The 23,542-nt window shown below is 38.4% G+C and overlaps 1 protein-coding gene across 3 annotated transcripts in view; it reads right to left on the reverse strand.

The window, feature by feature from the left end:
* Nucleotides 1-23,542, reverse strand: part of LOC128987063 (uncharacterized) — a 95,012-nt gene that overhangs the window by 16,959 nt on the left and 54,511 nt on the right. For 2 of the 3 annotated variants that reach the window (XM_054407739.1, XM_054407741.1), the window contains 3 exons: nucleotides 20,163-22,249; nucleotides 4,761-4,992; nucleotides 2,684-2,773 (listed from right to left, as the gene is read on the reverse strand). In XM_054407739.1, coding sequence (XP_054263714.1) covers nucleotides 2,684-2,773; nucleotides 4,761-4,992; nucleotides 20,163-22,243 — 2,403 coding nt within the window. In that variant the 5' untranslated portion in view covers nucleotides 22,244-22,249. Of the gene's footprint in view, nucleotides 1-2,683; nucleotides 2,774-4,760; nucleotides 4,993-19,180; nucleotides 19,247-20,162; nucleotides 22,250-23,542 lie in introns of those variants that run through there. The other variant, XM_054407742.1, reaches the window with a different exon arrangement.

Below are 23,542 nucleotides of genomic sequence, written 5' to 3' on the forward strand. Positions count from 1 at the left end.
CGATTTCTAGAAATGTAGTAAATAGTTTATTTCTGACCTAAAAACGTGTTTCATGCAGTAAAGACTGCTAACAAAAATTTAATTACGTAAAAAAACTAGATTGAAAGTAAAAAATGTTTAACAGTGAGCCTTATGGGTTACTGCTTTGGCAACAAAATAATAAAGAAAATTGTAAACATCGACAAAATAATAGTTAGTACTCCCCAGTCGAGTCACCTGTGTTTCCTCTTAATCTCAAACAGTAATCCATAATTAAATTTGAAAACAACGGCATAGAGAAAGGCAGTAGGCTAGGTGAAATTTAAAACCAGTGAAATAAATGTAACAGCTGATTATAAATAAACCTCACACCAAAGAGGTTTTTAATTTATCACTGGAGGACGCTATATCCTCAGGTAATGTTTAAGAGATGACAAATAGACTGCAACATTTCATTTGTATAAATGGCAATGACAAGACACTGCTCTCATAGTCTACCAATGACTCTCCGAGCAAGGCTCGGTCCCCAGGAACTAAGATTTTATTAGGGCATGTGTAGTGAATTTAAAAAAAACTTTAAAACATAATCTATCAGAGCCATTTAAATTTGAGAGGACACTAAGTCTGACTAGAGTGCAAATAAACTGAAATCTAAAAAAAACATGTTTGGTAATAGTGTATAAATTATACCTCTGCAGATGAAATAATCAAATATGTCAAATAATTATTATATTGATAATAATATCAATATAATTATATTATAGGTATACAATATTATCAAATAATCAAATATCAGGAGCATTTTATAGTCTTTTAAGAAATTAAGAAATAAAACAATGCAAAATGGCATTTTAATTGATTGTTAGTGTTTTTTGCACAATTCATTTCATCCAACCAAGGTTGAGGCTTTTTGGTTGTATTGAATGTAATGTGACAGTAACAAATGCCCTACCTAACAGTTATTTTTAGGATATTCAAATTTCCAACAGTACCAATAGGTATTTTTTTCAATAAAATGCCAACTTATTCTTTTAAAAGCCATACGCCAAAAAGGTTAACACTTTTGTGAAAACTGAAAACTTGCAAAAGACTGACGTATAAAAATCAAAAGGGACTAAAATTGGTATATACAAACTTATCTGCTGATTCATAATTTATATATATATATATATATATATGAGACAAAATTATTACTTTGATTTAGAAGTATAGTAGAGTCTCAACTATCCAACATTTCAAGTTATCCAACTCTACCGGTGGACAATCAAATACTGATCACGGGCTATTTTCAGGTGGTACGTCTGTACACCATAGAGGCTACTAAGGCAGCCCTTGTCTATCCTCACAAGAAAGGTGTCAGGCTTTAGACACTTGTACTAGACCCTAGACCATACACTGGGCATCTCACAGTTTGTCACTGTTAAATCTTTATAAATGCAATACTTCTCTGCTATACCTAAAGTCTTGTTCGCGAACAGAGAGCTATTTATTGAGCATTGCTTTATCTTACTCTGTATTTTTACTCCGTAAATTATTGTTTGTAGCTTCAAAATATTAAAAAACTACAACACACAGCAAACAACAATCTTAAAGCATTAAGTTAAATGGGGTTGACAAGATATAGACTTTACTTATTCAGTTTTTTTATTTTATTTTCTGTATTATCGAACCCTATCAAGGGTGGTTTAGGTTACAGAGACTCTACTGAATAAATAGAACATTAAATTCAAAAGATAGATATAACTGAATATAAAAATATATTTCTATGTTCACACCTTTTTAAGTTGTTATATAAGTTACATAAAAAAATGTGGGGTTGGATCAATACTTAAGAGATTACACATGATTATTTGAATGGGAAATAATTCAAAGTTTTACATGTTACAAATACTAATAACATTTTTTTTTTTAGAAACAAAAGATTGAAAATAATGTAATCAAACTATAACAGAAAATCTTTGTGTATACTGATGTATTTGAACCTTGAAGCAACAATAAATACAATGGGACCCAAATATTCCACCAAACCTTTTACTCCATGCCCCAGCATTATAAATTCCACCGCCCAAAAACCCTAGACCAGTTTCTTTTAAATGAGAAAAGAGTTTGATAATTTACAATAGTAAACACATTTACAAAGAAATATGTGAAATAGGTAGATTACATTACATATTGTCAAAAATTTTCTGGGTAGTTGAGTGGTTAAATCATCCCGGACCCAGATACCCATTTGCCATGGCAATTAATTAATTAATTAACAACCAAACGATTTTATCCAATATAGGGTCAAATTAGATATTAACAAGACCAGAATTTGGACCACTCTAAACAAAACCATAACAAAATACCAATGGCAATAAACACACACAATAAATACTTTACAGGAAAATAAAAAAATCAACAATAAAAATCTAAATGAATATTCCACTTACCATTGAGCCGATTATAGCCACACTCCCGCATCCCTTCATTTCTTTCTTCTTCCATAGTAATTATTCACATTTAAACCATGCAAAAGCCAATTTATGATAGCACTAAGCAAAAGTATGTAAATAGAAACAGAAAACATGCATGTTAAATAAAGTTTATTTCTATGAAAAGTATAGTTCAACAACAAGGGAAAACAAAATAAAATATTAAAAATAAAAATACAAGCCTATATACAAGCATACAAGCCTGTAAGCCAATGAGAAGGGCTTCCTACCTCGTTCATCACTACAGGGTCGTAATTGTCACAGATTGCCTCGAAATTGTCTCCTCCATGGTTGGTGATGGTTATGGATAATGGAGTCGTCTGGAACAATTTGCAGTTTTGTATTCTCTGACACCTTACTGTTTTTGTATTTTATAAAAAAGTTACAGCTTAAACAAAAATCTAAATTGTTGGAGGTAATAGTTATTTGCAAGATGAAACAAGTGCAGTAGAGTAAAAAAGTGAAGGAGTGCAAGAATCATATATACAGTACCTAAGTTACTGATGGAAACTGATATTTAAAATTTATTGCCATTTTAAACACCAAAATTTACTTGATACTCTTGTATATGTATAGCTCCCAAAAATAACAAAAGAAACTTGATTCAACCATGTATGAAGTTCTTTCTGGATAGACTTCCACGGTCACTTAATGTAGAATCATGGTCTTCTGGCGACGACCGTGTCAAAAACGATGAAACACTAACTCTCACCGATGATAGAGAGGGCGAAACATCGGTGAGTGTTAGTGTTTCATCGTTTTTGACACGGTTGTCGCCAGAAGACCACGATTCTACATGTATGAAGTTATTAAATTATTCTTTTGTAGCTTGGAATCAACTGAGTTCACAATAAAAATACAAAATCAAACAATTAATGGTCTGTTTCCCTGGCCTTGCTATTTTATACAGTAAACCATTTCTACTCCATTCCAACAAAAGTTACTGATAAAAAGAAGAAAAAATAGGTCTACAGTAGGGACATTTACATTGTACTCTATTTTTAACTTTTTGAAACCTGGTTCTTTACATAAATGCAATTCGCGTTTCTAAATGTATAATTGAGTATAAAAACTTCTCTTTCAACATAATGGTTTTGATGGTTGTAATAATTGACTATCATCCATTCCTGTTTCTCTCGCAATTTTGTTTGTTCATCTATTTGTAAGAAAAGTCCAAACAAAGTATTGCTTGTGCCAATGTTTTTTTTTTAATATTCTAAATTTTGTATATAAATACAATGGTTTATATATGTTGCTATGTGTTCTTTTTATGAGCTATTATAGCAATCTTTAATTGCGATGATTATTATATCCATGGTCTGATGGTTCCAGAGTTTCCGAAAATATTTGCCACATCAAACAAAATCCTCTGTCAGGTCCAATTCACACAGAACGGACGTTGGGCGGAGACGTGGCACGGATGTGGCATGTACACTATGCAATGCACACAGAAGGGACGGGACAGTGGCAAGAAAACCTGCCTGTAGAGTTGTAGACGTTTTGGCTATATGTCAACTAAGTTTAGTACTAACTACATCACAATATGGAGGACAGCAGTGAAGAAGATGATGAAGACATGTTAGATTTAGTGATCTTGGACAATTTACAAACAAAGGATTTTTGGTTAATCAATTGTGGTTAAAGAAGGGAGAAATTTTCTGCCAGACTTGTTCCTGCGCACTTCTATTGCAGTAATCAGAACGACTGTGATCGTATAAACATGGGAATTGTTTAGTTCCATATCCATTTCATTTTCATTGTTCGACTTCCTCACAAAATCTGAGTTGATATTGAATTCAATGTCGTCTCGCATGATGAAAAGTACAAGAAACAACACAAAATTTACTCAACGAGATCAATACAACAATAAACAAGGTTGATAAGCAAACAATATTTGCAGTCCGAACAATGTACACACTATACAGACATGCCACTTCCAATACGCCACGAGGGACAGCGAAGGGACGTGGCGGTGGCAAAAGGGGCTGCGGTCCGCGCCATGTTACTTGTGTCTGCATTGACCGATTTGTTTACATGGAGGGATGAGGAAGGGACATATATGTCCTTGTCTCATCTGTGCCACGTCTCCGCCCGACGTTTGTTCTGTGTGAATTGGGCCTAAGGTTAGGTTGTTGGTAGGGTACAGCCTTATAAATCTTTGCCTCTTTTATAAGAGCCAAGAGCTTGTTACTTTAAACCAGGGCAAGGGGGTCAAAGCATTATCCCACAGCCATTCGTGATTGGTGGGATTTGAATCCTTGACCTAAGGACCAAAGTCCTGCGCTGTACCTGTTACAGTACACTCACCGACAAAGGTTTCCGTATCGTCTCCCTGAGCGACGCCAGCGCCCGCTCGTGATCCTCCCTCAGTTTGCGCCGTTTCTCCGTTGCCGTCAGTTGCACCATGGTAAGTACTGGGGGAGACCTAGACCTGGATCTGGACCTAGACCTGGACCTGGACTTGTACCGTCTGTAGTGCCTCTCTCTCTCCTCACTGGACGATCTGCTGCGGTGGACCTTGCGTGTCCGAGATCGGGATCTGCAACAAAATACATCATCCGTCAGCTAATATCTATGCAACATGCTTTCTTCAATTAGTTTAATCCTGAGTAATCCCTCTTTTCAGTTAAATTTTGGGAGAGGTTATCTATGGGGTTTTAAGGGAGAAATCATAAAAATTACACTAACTTTTAAACTTTAACTGTTACAGTGTTAGGAATTGTGCCATTTTGTTCAGGCAAAACAACTATGTGCAAGTTTTAGACTAAACACTATAACACATATAAAATTTTCATCAAAATTTCTCAAGCAGTATTTGTGAAAAATCAGATTTTTCTGTTATTTTAAGGAATTTTACGGGAGAATTGCCACAATATTAAATTCAAAATAAACTGTAGGCCTATAACCAATCTGACACATACTTTCTCCTATTACGGTAGCTAGTCAACAACCTTTGTTTATTTAAAAATGTCATTACTTTTAAAATCTTTTTTATTATTATTTATTAGTTTCATTAATTGTTATTATTAATCAATTGTTGTACAAGTGCTAACCAGGTACGCCAGCCCCAACAGACGGGCTTTTTGTCCATCGTTGTATTTAGTGCTAAGAAGTTATTCTTGTACACTTATTTGTAAATAAAAGCACTCTTTTTCATTTAATTTCATTTCATTCTTCTATCGCTGTTTGACAATAAAGTAACTAACCTTGGGAAGAAAATATAATACAATCATATAATACCTACTAGTACTGTTAATTTATATTAAAATATTAAACAAAACTTTTTTTATTTTAGAAAAGAAATATTTGATAAATATTATAGAAAAATATAATACAATCATATAATACTAGTAATTATATTAAAATATAAAACAAAACTTTTTTTACTGTAGAAAAGAAATATTTGATAAAAATATTCAGAAGAATAAAAACACTTTGAAATTGATGATAATGAGAGTGATTTGATGATTAACACAAATAAATTTGAAGAAAAATGTAATAGTTATTTATGTAACTAGTGAACAAAAAGACTTTGCGCTTCGTTATACTTTTTTTTTCTTATAATTAGGCCTACTATAAAGCATATAAATAGTGATAGTGGGCAATTGTATATTACAGGTTAAGTTTTACTATTACAGTTTACTATAAACTAAATGAAATTGTCTCACAAGCAATTTAAAACCCAAATGAAAATATTTCACAATTGTTTCTGAATGAAATTGAATAAGCCTTATGAATCAAAATCTGAATGCAATTTTTGGTTTGGAATGTTCATGTTAACATGCAACAACAGGATTATACTCACTTTCAGAATAAGAATAAGAATATTTATTTATTTCACTGTACCTATTATTTGCAAACATTTTACTCAAGTCTTTTAAACTCACACGTTTTCCGTTAGGTTAAATCACGAAAAATACTAGGGATATACTAGTATACAATATACTAGGAATCATACTAGGGAATATACTAGGGATCATAAACATAAATAAATTACGTTGCTGGCTCAAAATAGTTATTTGTGTAACTGTGTGCGAAGTGGCACTTTGCTGCACATGAGAGAAATGTTCACGGGCGAGACGTATAGGCGAGTGTGGAAAGTTTCTCGAGTGCAGCAAAGACACTTTGCACTCGCGCTACACATAATATTTTTTCCTACAGTTACTAGAAACCATATAAATAATTAGTCTTTCAAACACTATACAACCCGCTTTTAGGTTAGGTTTAATCCAAGCTTTGAACGAAATGGGAAACACTGCACCAGCTTATCGTATTCGTAGTATCTTTTTAATTGTTGCCAACTTATTTTCAAGCATACAAAGCACACTGTTTTTGTTGTTTGGTTGAAATACTGGAGTGCGGCAAAAGAAAATGAGTGCGGCAAAAGTAGGTGAATGCAAAATTAGCTACTTTGCGTGCTATAATCAGTGCAAGGAAGCCCACTTTGTCAAGTAACAGTAGGAAAATAAACATGATTTAACATTGCTTGGAACTGCCAAAACATATGTTAATGCTATTAGTATAGGATTTGGTCCAGCAACATCATTTGTTTATGTTTATGATGCATACCGGTTCTGTTCAAGTATTCGTGGCCAGGAAAAGACCCAGTATGGATCATAAATATAAACAAATTATGTTACTGGCCCGGAAGTAAAACATTATTTAAAAATTAATTGAACGGAACTGTCTTAACTAAACCGTATGTTAATGTTCTTAAGGATTCAGGTAAGTTACTATTGAATACAAGAGTTTAACGACAATTAATTGTAAACACGTGACAACAGATTTATAGGTTAAGTCGTTGTATCGATGTTCAAATGCACGAATACTAATACGTGACAAGTCAGTATTCGTTTCGTTCGTGGTTAAATGGATTGACGCCTTAATCTGACGTATCAAAAACTGGTCGTATCTTGTTTGTTACCAACTTGTTTTCAGTTAATTTATTAATCGGAACTATTTTCTTTGTAAAATGGACAGATTGTAGAAGAGAGAAAATGTACGGCAATATCCTAGACACCAGCTGATTCTCTGTTGACCAAGGGATAAAGGAATGGTTTAGCTCGTAATGCGTGTATTGAAAATATCAGTTTTGCTGAGGTATGGCGATTTGATGACAGTGCAGTCCGCGTAGGTTTCTGAAATCTTATCGTTACAATCCTTCTCTTTACGAGTGGTCGTAATAAAACTACTGTACCAGTCTTAATACAGTATTCGTTGTTGAGCTATTGATCTACATCAATGCGCACCATTTCTTTGACGCATTGAGTACTTGTTACGTTTCCTTAAATTGGTTTTAATTTTTTAGGTTATATTACTCGAGTATTTGTTTATGCGGTTCAACAATATTCTGAAACGTAGGCCTACTTTCTAATACTAATAATAGGTTAAATACTTTTTTACGTCTTCAATCATAGTCGTATTTTTATTATGACTATAGTTTCGGGGCAGTTGAGCCGTGACTATTTCCACCGGGCGAATGTCACGACTCATGATCAATGGTTCAAGTGTTTTTTTTATAGTAGGCTAGTTCAGTGTTTCGTTGTCACTCCACGGCCCCTTGAACAAGGCTGTGGGTTTTGTTCTTTTTACTCCCACCGCCGACGATTCAGAGGCTCCGAGACTTTCGTTAGCGCTGCATCGGCATAAATTTTGCATCGTCTTTCATCTTAATTTTGTAGTATGTTTGCGTTGTATTTTTGCCTTTTCCTTACTTGTGTGAAGATATTCTCTACTATGCAGTAAATTAAGAGCGCCCAGCGCGCTTGATGGGGCCCGTGAGGAGGAACATGGAGTACCGGTAGTCTGCATCAGCCTTGGCGGAGTGGGAATTACAACTCTTGGCCACCCCTGGATCTTGGCCCCCCTCTTCCGTCATGCCTGCTTCCCCTCCGGTGCTGCTCGCCCAGAAACATGAACTAGTACCGCAAATTCCGCAAGTTTTAGGCCTAATTAATTATTGCTAACCACCGTCCTGGACTTGGAGATTTCGTTACCTATTTGTTAATTTGTGCACAGAGATTTATTAATCGTTTTTCTTTTTAAATTTTAAATTCTTTAGCCTAGGCTACTTGTTGATCTTTTTTAAATTTTATAATTTTATTAAATATTCTATTGAATTCTAATTTGGGGCCCCTAAAGTTTCTATAGTTACCAGATGAAATGAATTTATTAAAAGAGTCATTATATATATCATGTTGTAATTTGTTAATTTAAAAGTTTTTTGAAAGGTAAAAGCTAGTAAGATTTATTTTTGAAATTTAGCCTATTTGAAAATGATTAATGAAATAATTGTAAGTTAGTAGGGTAAACGGGTATCAAAATTTTTAAAGTTTAATTGAGAGTATTTAATTCATGTATTATTGTTAATTATTGTTGTTGATGTTATTGTTGTGTTATTTTTTTAAATGGTTAATTACAGCTCGTTTCTCTCAAATGGCGTGTTGTTCTTGAACCTCCATCCATGGTTCTCATTTTGTTAAGTAATGTTTTGTGAGCCGCTTCTCGGGCCTGCGCATGGATCACGCTTCCATTTCGTTAGTCTGGGGGCAGGCTCGGGGGCATGGTTCATCTGGTAGCAGAGCGTGGTTAGTGGGTTGCGTCCTGGGTGCCTTGTCGTGAAACTTGGTTTCACGACTCGGATACTTAGAGATGCGATCACTGTCCGCGTTCTGTTTTTTGTTTTGTTTTGAAGAGCCGTGGATGGATTGGTTTCTTGGAAATGTTCTGGCCTGGCAGTTTTGGAAAAAGGTCTTGTTGTTGTTGTGGTGGGGCGTAAACACATTTTTATTAGGAGCTCGCCCTTTGGCCGAGGCACCGGGTGGAATCGGTGGTAATGACTTGCATCCTTCGGGAGCAAGAGTGTCAAAAGCATGGTCATGTGTCAAAAAAAAAAAAAAAAAAAAAAAAAGGTTTGTGTGTACCCCCCATCACACAAGTGTTAGGTGTTGTCTAGTGTATGTATCGGTGTATGTTTGTGTGTGTGTACGTTCGTGGGTCATTTGTTGTTGTTTTTTCTTGCGGTACTTGCGGTATGAATGGGCAGGTTCTTCTTTTGGGCCCCATCAGGTGCGTAGGCATCAACGTCCAGAAGCCTTAGGAATTAAATTTCTGTGTTTGTTTTGTGAAAAAATTTTGTTGGCTGTTATTTTGAGTCAAGTGCTGGTTGAGACTCGGTATGGCGTCAATTGTGCCGGAATATTTGAGGAAGCCGGAGCTGGTGTACGAGGTGCGGTCCCGGGGGGAGACTCCTGGAACTGATGTACGCACTTTGCGTACACAGTTCAGACAAATTGCTAGCATGCCTCAAGCTTGGGTTGAGTCGCTCAGTTTGGATGAGGAACTGGAGGCATGTAAAGAGAGGATGGAAGAGCTAAGTGGGGAAATTGATAGTTGGAGTAGTTTGCCTATGGGCTCAGCTAAGAGTTCGGCTATCACACAGCTGACGCACTGGCGTAAGCGTCTGCTCTTGGTTTCAGGGCAACCTGAAATCCAAGATGAGGACAAGAGCTGGGTGGAAGCCAGAATTCTTGAGCTGGAAGGAATTTTGGAGAGTATTAAGGCAGGAAAGTCTGTCAAGGAGAAAGTTGAAATTTTTGAAGACAACCGTTCTTCGGAAACTTCAAACGAAGTGCCAAAGTCTGTTGTTGAAGTTGTGGCTCCAGTGGGTACCCCCCAGGCTCCGCCTACGCCAAGTACACTGCTCCAGTTGCCTGCAAATGTTCAAATGTCAAATGCAAATGTCACACCGTCCCCCTCTCACACGTCCACCTTGGCTGCGGCTACACTGAATGTCCAGTCCCCATCTCCCTTTCCTTCTCAAGTTCATAGTTCCCCTTCCATCTCTAACTCCTTTGGCAAACTTCCCCATCCCCTTGCCTCTGTCCTGAGTGGTTTCCGGCCGGTGGACGGGTTAGATGTGAATGGTCTTTGTTTTTTTCTGGAGAGTGTTTTGCGCATGCGTGAATACCCTGGCATGTCAGACGCAACTTTGATGGAACTCATTGCTCCATACTGTCTGAAACCGTTGGGGGACAGATTGCTTGATTGTTTGCGCAGAGGCGTCACCTTTGATGTTTTCCATAAAGAAGTTTTGGAGCTTTTCATGCCCCGTCGGGTCATGGAGAAGCTGAAAGTTGAGAGAGTTTTTCGTCCTCAGCAGCCAGCCGAGTCTCTCAGCCAGTACGTGGGGGACATTCGCACGGTGGAAAGGGTCTTGCGTTTGGGGATCAGTGAGCTTGAGCTCATTGACATTGTGCTTCAGGGGTTGAAGCCTGAGGAACGCTCCCGTCTGGTTTTTGCACCACGACCTGCATCTTTTGCGGATCTGGACAGACTCTCCATCCTTTCGAGATCTGTACAGGACGCTGATTTTCAGAGAGACCAAGCGGCGGGGCATCTTCCCCTAGCTGGTCATCATGCTGTCGTAGCACCCGTGGGAGTGTTGGGTCCTGAACCGCCGCAGTGGCAGAGGCAACCTGTTGTTTGTTTTGGTTGTGGGCAACCAGGTCACATTCGGCGGCATTGCCGTCAAGGTGGAAATTTTGGACGTGGTCCAAAAAACTAGTTTGCTCACAGGAGGAAAAATTGCCCAATCCTTCCTGTGAGGTTGTTGGTGATAATGTAAAGGGCAATAATTTGAATGTTTTTTCAAGTAAGTCAAAGTCTAAGTTAAAGTCAGTTAATGTTTCTGTTGCCTCCCCTTCTGGGAGTGTTGTGCCTGTGACCGAGCCTCTGCTGCGGGGGATTGCGGGCCTTGCTACCATGGGCGTGAAAGCGGCGCGCTCAACTTGCCCACGTCTCAACATCTTCATAGGTTCCACGGTGCAGAAGGCCCTAGTGGATTCTGGGTCAGCCCGTTGCCTCATTTCCTTGTCCCTTTTTGAAAACCTTGAATCGTCTGGGCTTATCAAGCAAGTTGAGCGAAAAACCCCTATCTGCTGGACTGCGTCAAATTCACCCCTTCCCATCATCTATGAAGCCCGTTTCAAGTTCAAAATTGAACATTTTTCTTGGGTTTGGAGTTTTTGGGTGGCTAAGGACCTTTGTTTCCCTGTCATTTTAGGAGCGGATTTTATCAAGCACACTGGCCTAATTTTGGATTTAGGCAGAGGTCAGTGTTTTTTCCGATTTGCGAGACGGGTATTAATATCTTTTGCTGATGAAATTGGTGGTGGTGCTGCGGTAGTCGAGCCTGAGATACCCAGCAAGCCAACAATTGATCCGTTAGGGCATCTGACTACTTGCGAGGCTGAAGCCATCAGAACCTTGTGTTCTCGTTTCCCAGATGTGCTGACGCCAAAGCTTGGAGTCACTAACCTGTTGGAGTACGAGATTCGTCTAACAGATACCCGTCCCGTTCGCTCTCACCCATACAAATTAGCTCCACCCAAAATGGAAACTCTCAGAAAAATCATTGACGAACTTCTGGAAAATGGTGTCATTGAACCTTCCCGTTCGAGCTACGCTAGTCCAGCCTTTCTCGTCCCAAAACCCAATGGCAAGTCCCGAATGGTTTTGGACTATCGCAAATTGAATGCGCAAATTGAAATCGACTCTGTGCCTCTCCCCGATTTGCATTCTGCGTTTGATTGGTTCGGTAAGGCCAAGTATTTTTCTGTTTTTGATCTGAATCAGGCCTATCATCAGATTCCTTTGAAACCTGAGTCTCGACCTCTCACTGCTTTCTGCGTTCCGTGGAATTTGTATCAGTTCACAAGAGTTCCGATGGGTCTTGCTGTGGGGGCCCAGACTCTCACCAGACTCCTTGATTCCATCTTTCATGATGTCAAGTTCAAGTTTGTGTTCAATTACCTCGACGATCTCTTGGTGTACAGTGAGAGTTTCGAAGATCACCTGATTCATCTTGAAGAAGTCATGAGTAGATTGAATAGGGCTGGCCTTACCGTGAATCCTGACAAGGTTAGTTTTGCAAAGCCGGAAATTTCGTTCCTTGGTCATCTTATCTCTCATAGAGGCGTCTGCATCGACCCCGCTAGAACCCAGGCTATCAGGGAGTTTCCTCCTCCCAGAGATGTCAAGGGTATTGCTAGGTTCATCGGCATGGTAGGTTTTTACCGACGCTTCATACCCAATGTTGCTGAATTGGCGGCTCCTCTCAATGAGCTTCGGAAGAAGGGCGCCAAGTTTGTCTGGGGTGAAGCGCAGCAGACGTCTTTTGATCTTCTCAAGGAGGCTATCATGCAGCCCCCTGTTTTGGCGATGCCGGATTTCAATCAAAACTTTGTCTTGCAAACAGATGCTTCCTCCGTCGCAATTGCGGCTGTGTTGTCACAAGAGGTGGATGGTGTTAGGCAGCCAATTGCGTACGCCTCACGCACTTTGAGTCCCTGCGAAAAGAAAAGCTCTTCGGTGTATGAACTCGAGTGTTTGGCTGTCGTGTTTGGAGTCAATAAATTCAGACGCTTTTTGGAGCACAAGGAGTTTTTATTGGAAACCGACAACCAGGCACTCTCGTGGCTTCTTGCACATCCACGCCAGCTTGGGAAAATTGGTCGTTGGGTTGTCCAAATATCGTCCCTTAAGTTCCAAGTGCAACACGTTCGAGGCACTCAGAATGTGATTGCTGACACACTATCTAGGATGTACCATTCACCCGACGATCATCCTCCTGACCAAGAGCAACCGGGTTGTGCCGTGCTCTTGGAGTTTCCACTCGCCTTTTCTGATTTCATTCCCCATCAGCTGAAGGATCCTGAGCTGGCAAAGATCATTGGTGAGCTTCAAAATGGGGGAGCCCACCCCCCATATTTTCTGTCCCAGGGTGCCCTTTGCTGTCGCGCTCGGCAGCGAGGTAAACCTAAAGTTGTGCTGCCTAGTCTTCTAATCCCTATGGTCTTTGAGTATTTTCATTCGTCTCCTGTGGGTGGGCATCTAGGTATCCACAAGACCATTGCGAAGGTTAGGGAAATGTTCATCTGGAAGGGTATGGATCGGGATCTTGCTGCTAGGGTGCGTTCTTGTCAAACGTGCTCACTGAGCAAGCCCGCTCAAAACTCTAAGTTTGGTTTGTTGTCATCTGAGGTGGCGGAAAGACCTTTGGAGAAGGTTTTCATTGACTATGTAGGGCCTCTCCCGCGTAGCAAGTCAGGAAATAAGTTCCTACTTGTTTGTGTGGATGCCTTCTCCAAGTTTTGTTGGCTTTTCCCCTTAAGGAATGCCACTGCACAGCTCACCGTGCAGGTACTTCGAACACACCTCTTCCAACATTTTGGAATACCCGCCACCATTGTTTCCGACAACGGAACACAGTTTGTTTCCCATCTGTTCAAAAGAATGTGCTTTGGGCACGGAATCCGCCATGTGACTACTTCCCCTTACTATCCACAGCCTTCTCATGCTGAAAGGTTCAATCGCAATCTTCGTTCCGCTCTCATAGCTTTCCATGCTGACAAGCAGACCACCTGGGATCAGGAACTCCCTTGGCTTCAGTTTGCTTTCAATACTGCTCACCATGAGAGTCACAAGGCGGTCCCTTTCGAGCTGTTTCTAGGCTATCCGCCTAACAACCCGTTAGCGAATGTGTGGGGAATTGGCGACCTTCTGCCACCTCCTGGTGCGGCTGATGTCAAGGCAACTTGGCAAGCGGCCAGGAGAAACTTGATCAGAGCTAGGGAATTGGTCCGGAGGAAGCACAATCGTGGTAGAGTAGACAACCCTTTCCAGGTGGGGCATTTGGTGTTTTGTAAAGCTCATCCAGCCAGTTCGGCTGTGGACAAGAGAGCTGCAAAGTTGTGTCATCGGTGGTCAGGTCCCCACCGCATCCTGAGGTTTTTGACGCCTGTCACGGCGGAGCTTGGAGATCCGCGGACTGGAAAAGTGTTCCGGAGGGCGCACATTTCTCATCTCAAGCCCTTCCGCGGAACTCTTCCGTAGGCAATTTTCTTTCCTCTTGTGTCTGGGTGGGAAGTGCACTGGGCCAGAGAACCTGATCACTTCTCCTGTCCCCTGTGTTCTGCGAAGGAATTTCCCTCACAAAATTTTCCAGCTCTGGCCAGAGCAAACCCTGGGGGTGAGTTTTCCCCTCAGTTTGGAAGTCCCTTGGCGTTCCCCACCACAGACACTTGAGTTGTCTTTCAGGTCATTCTCTTTTCAGGAAGTGGGGGAGAGGCTTGTTTGTTTGTCCCTTTTGGAGAGGAGTGTCCTCTTTTGGGGAGGGAGGTTGAGCCGTGACTATTTCCACCGGGCGAATGTCACGACTCATGATCAATGGTTCAAGTGTTTTTTTTATAGTAGGCTAGTTCAGTGTTTCGTTGTCACTCCACGGCCCCTTGAACAAGGCTGTGGGTTTTGTTCTTTTTACTCCCACCGCCGACGATTCAGAGGCTCCGAGACTTTCGTTAGCGCTGCATCGGCATAAATTTTGCATCGTCTTTCATCTTAATTTTGTAGTATGTTTGCGTTGTATTTTTGCCTTTTCCTTACTTGTGTGAAGATATTCTCTACTATGCAGTAAATTAAGAGCGCCCAGCGCGCTTGATGGGGCCCGTGAGGAGGAACATGGAGTACCGGTAGTCTGCATCAGCCTTGGCGGAGTGGGAATTACAACTCTTGGCCACCCCTGGATCTTGGCCCCCCTCTTCCGTCATGCCTGCTTCCCCTCCGGTGCTGCTCGCCCAGAAACATGAACTAGTACCGCAAATTCCGCAAGTTTTAGGCCTAATTAATTATTGCTAACCACCGTCCTGGACTTGGAGATTTCGTTACCTATTTGTTAATTTGTGCACAGAGATTTATTAATCGTTTTTCTTTTTAAATTTTAAATTCTTTAGCCTAGGCTACTTGTTGATCTTTTTTAAATTTTATAATTTTATTAAATATTCTATTGAATTCTAATTTGGGGCCCCTAAAGTTTCTATAGTTACCAGATGAAATGAATTTATTAAAAGAGTCATTATATATATCATGTTGTAATTTGTTAATTTAAAAGTTTTTTGAAAGGTAAAAGCTAGTAAGATTTATTTTTGAAATTTAGCCTATTTGAAAATGATTAATGAAATAATTGTAAGTTAGTAGGGTAAACGGGTATCAAAATTTTTAAAGTTTAATTGAGAGTATTTAATTCATGTATTATTGTTAATTATTGTTGTTGATGTTATTGTTGTGTTATTTTTTTAAATGGTTAATTACAGCTCGTTTCTCTCAAATGGCGTGTTGTTCTTGAACCTCCATCCATGGTTCTCATTTTGTTAAGTAATGTTTTGTGAGCCGCTTCTCGGGCCTGCGCATGGATCACGCTTCCATTTCGTTAGTCTGGGGGCAGGCTCGGGGGCATGGTTCACAGTCAGCCCATTGTCAAATCTTCCGTCTTGTTAATTACTGTTAAAAGCATTGGTCGTCGCATTCCACATGTAGTACATACACACACTGACACACGAAACATTTATATTTACACGAAATATTTAAAAATTAATACTTTTAGCCGGCCTAAAAAAATTATATTATTTAAAGCATTTAACCTATTAGTACTCTTTATCAATCTAGGAGGCAAAACATGGGTACTTTCTCATGTTTACATGTATAATTAAAAGAAGAAAATATGATATGCGTGTTCTTTATTTGTTCCAATTAGGGGTTTATTTACCGTTTTCCTATTTTCTTAAGTTTTGTGTTCGATTACAGTCACTGCAAATTACAGTTGAGTAATTTCACATCAAATTGTAATTGATTGAATGCAAAAAGGTAAAACAAAAGTGATTATGATTATTAAGTTACACAAAAGTACCTTTTCGCTATGTAAAGTGATTTTAAACAAATATTCCAATTAGAGTATATTTTAGAACGGGAACTAAAAATTACAATAGCTCCAAGGTAAATTACAGTACTTGCATATCGTGATGATGAGCTAAGCCTTGCTTTCTCATTAGCCACTATAAGTTAGTACTTAAATATGGTTTAATTTAATCATAATTGAATTAATCGGACTCAGTACAAATTCACGATCAAATTACATCTTGCATTATCGTCAACTACAATTTTAAAGTTAAGATGGCTTAATCATTACTTGGTAAATATTCACGATCAATTTACATTTTTAATTATCGTAATAAACTACAATTTTAATCGTAACTACAGTTTTCATAACCCACAAATTACACTGATTCAGTAAATATTCACGATCAAATTACATCTTGCATTATCGTCAACTACAATTTTAAAGTTAATATGGCATTATAATCCTTCAGTAAATATTCAAGATCAACTTAAATTTTATATTATCGTAATAAGCTACTATTTTAATCGTAAATACGGTTTAGTAACCCACAAATTACACTGATTCAGTAAATATTCACGATCAAATTACATCTTGCATCATCGTCAACTACAATTTTAAAGTTAAGATGGCTCTATCATTACTTGGTAAATATTCACGATCAATTTACATTTTAAACCATCGTAATAAAATATTATTTTGAACGTAAATACGGTTTTGATAACCCACAAATTACACTGACTCAGTAAATATTCACGACCAATTCAAATCCTGAATCATCATCATAAACTACTATTTTTAACGTAAAAATGTTTTATCCTCGACGAATCACACTAATTTAACTAGTGATACTCTGTGCAGAATAAAGAGTAACATATCTCACTGTGTTATTCTTTGCTACTACGGCATGACAAAGGGGTTATCACCAATGGCACTGACTTTCATTGAAATTAATTATACACGATTAAAACGTAATTAAAACCAACATACGAGTTTAGTCTTGTTTTTAAACTGTCACTTTAGGAACTTTTCTTTCAACGTTGGGATCGGGATCATTGAAAGTACTGTACTATATGTCCGAAAAATAATTTAAAAAATTGAAAACATGGTCTAAAATCCAAGACATTTTACAAATTTTAGAAATAGTAAGTTTTTTTAAGGTCAAGTAGTGCGATTTTCGAAAATCGCCGAAGAGTGTCTTGAAGAAAATTTAATTCCTGACCATGGAAATTATTTCAAATCTTTGCTCTTGCCGTTTTCAAGCTATACCCGTTCAAAAAATGCGTTAAAAAAAGGGATTTAGGGTTTTAAGGGGTTGTGATTTTAAACTGTAATTTTTTGAATTTTCTGGGTGGTTTGGGACCGAGCTAGACATCCACAAAAGATTTCAGATACTAGCTATTTTAGAAGTGGGTAAACATTTGCATACCTGATCAGTGAGTCAGTGAGTTCCTAATCAAATAGTCTTTCAGTTATTAATTTTTTTTGTACACAAGCAGCTGTAACTGAACGGCACACCCCGTTAAAGTATGTGCACGGTATGTGCAAAACATTATATGCACGTTTTATTAATTGGAGTCTTGCGACTTTATTATCTAGAAGGTTAGCTTTAGGAATATAACTTAACTTAGGTTTGTTAATGCTGGTTTTGTAATGTGTATGACCTTGGGTGTCACTAAAAAACTAGTTGTGTTATTTAAATTAACTCTGTGGTACAATATGAAATAATTTTGTAGTTTACATACCGGTGAGATAAGTAAGATCTTCTTGTAACAACAATCATGTACTACATTTATAAAAAACATTAGATACAGAACACCCTTTTAAATAACTGAGATACAGTATAAGACTGTTGTTGATTAAGTTTCAGTTTGTTAAATATTTAATTTTAGTTTTGATAAAAATGTCCCTAATTTCATTTAGGTTTAGGTTGATGAAGGACTAACACAATAGTCAAATGGTATAAGTATAAGTCACTTTGGTAATATAATCTTTTACAAACAACAAAATAATCAGGAATATTACATGAAAAGGGCAGTTTTTACATTAAACAACGAGTAATTATGATAATGAACAACATAGGTCAAAATTAGGAAGAAGACTACTGGAATTTGTCATAGAATGAAGGGGGAAAGTTGTCTATAACGTTAATGAGTAGTTAGTTTAGAAGATCAATCGATTCAGTAATCATTATTTCCGTTACAAAACTATAAACTGTAATACTGTATGTGTATATAAATTATTTATATTCGCCCGTTTCTTGTTTTTGTTTGTTTTATGATCCATAACATTTTGTATACGTTCCACCTTTATTTTTAATGTAAATAACGCACTTTCAAAATATACAACCCTAAGCATTTACGTATATGTAAAACTAACAGTACAGTACAAAAATCGTTAATTGGGTTTTGGGTAAAATATAGGTTAATATCACAAAACACTGTGGTATAAAACGTCTAAACGCGTAAGTGAGACGAATTTAATAATTCATTATTTGTTTGTTTATGTCCGTTATGTTTCACTCAGGAGTTTTTTATACGCTGGATTCGACAATTTATTTCTAAACGCGTAGTTGTGCAACTCGCACACCGTATTCAAGACGGGTTTAAAAGGTGCACACTTTATAGTTACTGAATGTGCAAAAAAAGTTAATTTGTATATTCTATGAACACAGGCTTTTTAAAAGTAAAGCTCTAACAGTTCTTTACGCTTACAACACGTACACTGTACAGTCGCCTTCAAATCTGGTTGCTGGTTTGATTACAAGCGACATCTACAAAGTACCATATATCTTAAGTTTTTGGTCCACCCAAAATATAATATATTTGTTAGATTGTTGTTGATAAAATCCATAAAATCTAACAAATTATCGACATTAGATAATATTTAAGACCGTTCAACCGGGCCAACAGTTCCCTTTCCATATCAAACCACTAACATGCAAATTTTGAAAAATACACTAATAAAACACTCAATCTAATATACAAAACTATACCTTCCCTCGAGGTCTTCAAGAATCTGCTCTAGTGCGATAACACTGTTATCAGTGACCAACATATCAGCGGGGGTCCCTTATCAATGCGGCGGCCCTGATAAGGACAGGGGCGGCCGTCACAGCCATCGCGCACTCCGCACCTGTATTTACATCTCGGACACTACTTCACTGTTAATACCGCAGAGAGGCCGATATCAATGAAACCGGATACAACACCTCGGGAGATCCGGTAAATAACGGCAGAGTCGGCGGTCGAGCAGAGCAGAGCACAGTAATTGTGAGCAACGGAGGACGGATCAATAGTGGACGCGCGCAGCCAACCCCTGTACCGCCCTGTGGAAATATTATACGGAAATATTATAACGTTAAACTTACGAACTGAGCTGGCACTGATAAAATGAGAAACTGACCAATCGGACTTGATCTATGCATAGTCCCGGGACCAATCGGTCGGGATTTGGTACGGTGGGTAGGGAAGAGGGTTTAAGTTCAAGGGCAATAGAGCGGTCCATTGTTTTAGACCGAAACTGTTCTTAATGGAATAAACACGTTGTAATTTAATTTAGGGATCGGATTCACCTTTTTCGTATGTTTAAGAATAATAAAAAATGGAATTAGTAAGTGTACGGGAGGATTTATTAAATATTTTATTAGAGAACTAGTCTTGAATATTATTATACTGTATTATATTACGATGTTGACATTTTGTCGGAAAGCTATTCGTTAATTGGTAGCCCGATGCCATCTAGGTCCAAAATCGACACCGCGATTTGGAGGGGATCACTATAACGAGTTAACTAATCGGACAATTAATTTTTACAATCTACACGCACGATGCGACCATGTTTATTACACAAATGTTGTAACGGCGGCTACTACGGTCTCGTTATGGTAACCAACTGGAAAACCATTTTTACCAATTTTAGCGATTTTTATAAGTTATAAAACTCTGGTATATTGATGCAATACTGTGATGGCTTACCGTCTGCGGACTAGAGTTGTCAGTCTGTGATCTCTCTTGGCCAGTCTATGTTCGGGAGGTGACGGGTAGTCCTTCCACCGCTCTTTGAGGTAGGCCGTAGGAGAAGTCCTTTTCCTATGGATATTCTCCGGAGATCGCGGCCTGAGAGGAGGAGGAGATGGTGAAACAGTCGATATTGACGAATGGTGTTTTCTTTTTCGTTTTTTCGACCTCGATCTTTCTCTCCTGGGACTTTTAGACCGCGACCTGGAAGGTTTTGACTTCTTTTCTGGAGATTTCTTGTTCAAGCCCTCCTTCCTTTCTTTTTGGTTTTCTAGGAAATTAAGTAACGCCTTATTGTGCAGTTTAGGCACGGGAGACCTGGACGGCGAAAGACTAGATTGAGAAATATTCGAAAGATCGTCGTTCATATCGTATATTTCATCTATACCTGTATCTTGAATGAACGCTTTCTTGGGTTTGATTTCGGTCAGCTTTGGACTAGATGGACGGCATTCGGATGACAAGAAAGGGATGGCTTTTGATTCAGAGTCGCCCTTGAATAGTACGCTGGTAAACACTGATATACTCTTCAGCTCTGGATCCTTTTCTAATTCAGACTCGATTTTCTCTTTGTCTTCTTCTATACTTTTCTTTTCTTTTTGTTTGTCTTGTTTTTCGAGGTCAGTAATTGTGATGAACAACTCCTTGTCGTCGTCAGCTGGGTCACTCCTCACTGTAGCCGTCGTCGCTGCAGAGTCTACAGATAACGTCCTTTCTTTCCTTACTTCTGCATCATCACTAGCTTTTACCTTGACAGGAGGTTGCGGAATTTCTTTATCAGGTGAAACTAGTTCTCTGTTATTACAAAATTCAGAAAAAGATAAAATTGGAGGACGAGGAGTTTGTTTCTTCGTAGGAGATATTTCCTTTTTCTTTTCGGGACTCTTAGATTTTGATTTCTTTTTCTTAATCTTTTTAGGTTTTTCTGACTTAAGGAATCCCTCTTCGAGACATTTCTGCCGCTCTATTTGAAGGTAATGTAAGTATTCCTGATATAACAGTTTATGCTCTTTTAATTCTCTGGACTTGCTTTTAGGTTTTTTGTGCTTGGACTTGCGCTCTTTATCCGAGGAACTTCGTTTGGCGTGGACTTCACTGAGCGGAGATTTGTCTGTTTTCGACGAGTGCGAGCTGCGCTCAAACTTTGACGATGTTGAACTATGAGGTGAATTATCTCTGACTACTTCCTTCACAATGGACTTCAACTTGTTACCTTCACCAGAAATCCTCTTTTTGATTTTGTTCTTTTCTATTAAAATTTTTTTTCTCTCGTTCTTTTTCATGAGTTCAGTTTTCTTTGAAATCTGTTTCATATACTCACGACATTTAGCTCTATACATTTCCAATCGCGCCATGTATTTTTCGAGTTTTAAGCGTCGTTTTTCTTCTTCCGTACCTTCCGATTCGTTTTTCTTTTTACTTTTGCTTTTCTTGTCTTTTATCACTTTATCAATAATCCTTTCTCTACTTTTGCTCGGACTTTTTTCTTTCCTCTTGACAACAGCCTCCCTCTTCTCGATGATCACTTCTCTAGCAGGTTTCTCGTAATACTCGCCTTCTCTTCCGTGATACTCATCCACTAGTTCCACGTCGCTGGAACCCGACAGGTCCTCTATCCCTTGCATGTGGTTGATGGGCGGCGTATCGGGCATCGTCACTACTATGTTGGGACTGTCTGGCAGTTCTCCGTCACTCGTATCACATTCTCCAGATTCCGGACCGTCTAGCTCATTGTCAGAGATACTCTCCAATCCTGTATCTTTGCTGGCCCCTTCCTCCACCCCTCCAGGCACTTCCTTAGCATTTTGAGACATGAACATGACTTCAAGTTCTCTTTCTAAACTATCTCCTCTTTGCGGTCTTTCTTCCTCCACTAGCCTTTTATCCTCCTTGTCCTCAGCTAACCTTTCCTCTTCCTCTTCTTCATCTTCGTCGGAGCTGGATCCCATGAAATCCAATTTCATCAGCTCTTCTGTGATTTCATCGTCAATCTCTATGTCCGAGAGATCTGAGTCGTCTAACGCCGCCTCCTCACCCATCCTTGCCTGAAACACCAGTACGCAAAGGTTGATTTGTGTTACAGTAAATACGTAGGGGCATTTATAATTTAAAAAGTATCAACTAGTAACTGTTAGCAAGAGACCCACTACATAGAATAAAGACGTCATTAATTTAAACAAGTCATTCCAAAGCCTGATATTACAGTAGTAATTTACACAAGCACGGACAGGTAGTTTCAAAAGGAGAGAGCAGATCTATTGGTCTATTACTTGAAAAATATTAATTGACCAAGGGGGTTTATATGGCACTAGCTGTTATCCGTCGGCTTTGCTCGACATACTTATGAGTTTTATCATGGACCGACTGTGTGTCATCATCATGAAGAAGTTGTGTCTTCACTACGGGCTAACATGACCTTTTACATCATTTTTCCATATGGAAACAGTTATTACGGATAAAATCCATTCTTATAGCCTTTTCGGCAAAACTAATTATGGGCATACCTAGTTATTTTCTAACACAATTTTATTTATTTATATCATACTCATAACTCATTTCAGACATTTTCTTTGGATTTCAAAGGTCGTCCTTGCTGGTTTTCTTATTTACACAACCAGTTAAAAACGGCACGAACTCCGTATGAAATTCATGAAAATATTTGTTACAAAGTAATTGTTTATTGTTTATCAAAACAAACGTATAATTGTTTTTATTTCGAAAATTCTAAAGCTGAATATCAACGAGGGAAACAATACTGTATTAGATAAAAATACACTTTAACTATGTAATTGAAAAGCTAAAACGTTTTTTGTTGTTTATTTACAACATTCTACATAAAAATATTAATATAATCTACATAAGAACCATTTCATATACAGTGTGTAAATTAAGTATGGAAACAAATCTGTATTTTTAAAACCGAAATAGATAGAAATATTCTATTTGTGGCAATAATAGTTAACAAAGATTCCGCAATTTTTCACATGAAAAATATTTTTTTACCCCCCTAACAGGGTAGGTGGTAGGGGGTGACTTATTTTTTTCAAATAGCAACCCCTATTGAGTGACCCCTCATTTTGAAGGGTTTGTCAAAAGAAACACAATGACGCAAATCCGAGGTGAATATCTCACTCCTAGCTAACATGGCGGATATTCCAAAATGGGCTTTTTTTTTACAAAAATTAAATTTTTCATTACCCACCATTTAGGCTAGGGGTGAAATATCTACCTCGGGTTTGCGTCATTCTTTTTCTTTTAACAAACCCTTTAAAATGAGGGGTCACTCAATAGGGGTTGTTGTTGAAAAAAATAAGTCACTCCCACCCCCTACCCTGTTA

This window comes from Macrosteles quadrilineatus, unplaced genomic scaffold, assembly GCF_028750875.1.
Source record: "Macrosteles quadrilineatus isolate MER2022 unplaced genomic scaffold, UCM_ALF_1.0 Scaffold_2__2_contigs__length_208266976, whole genome shotgun sequence".
NCBI classification, from domain to species: Eukaryota; Metazoa; Arthropoda; class Insecta; order Hemiptera; family Cicadellidae; genus Macrosteles; species Macrosteles quadrilineatus.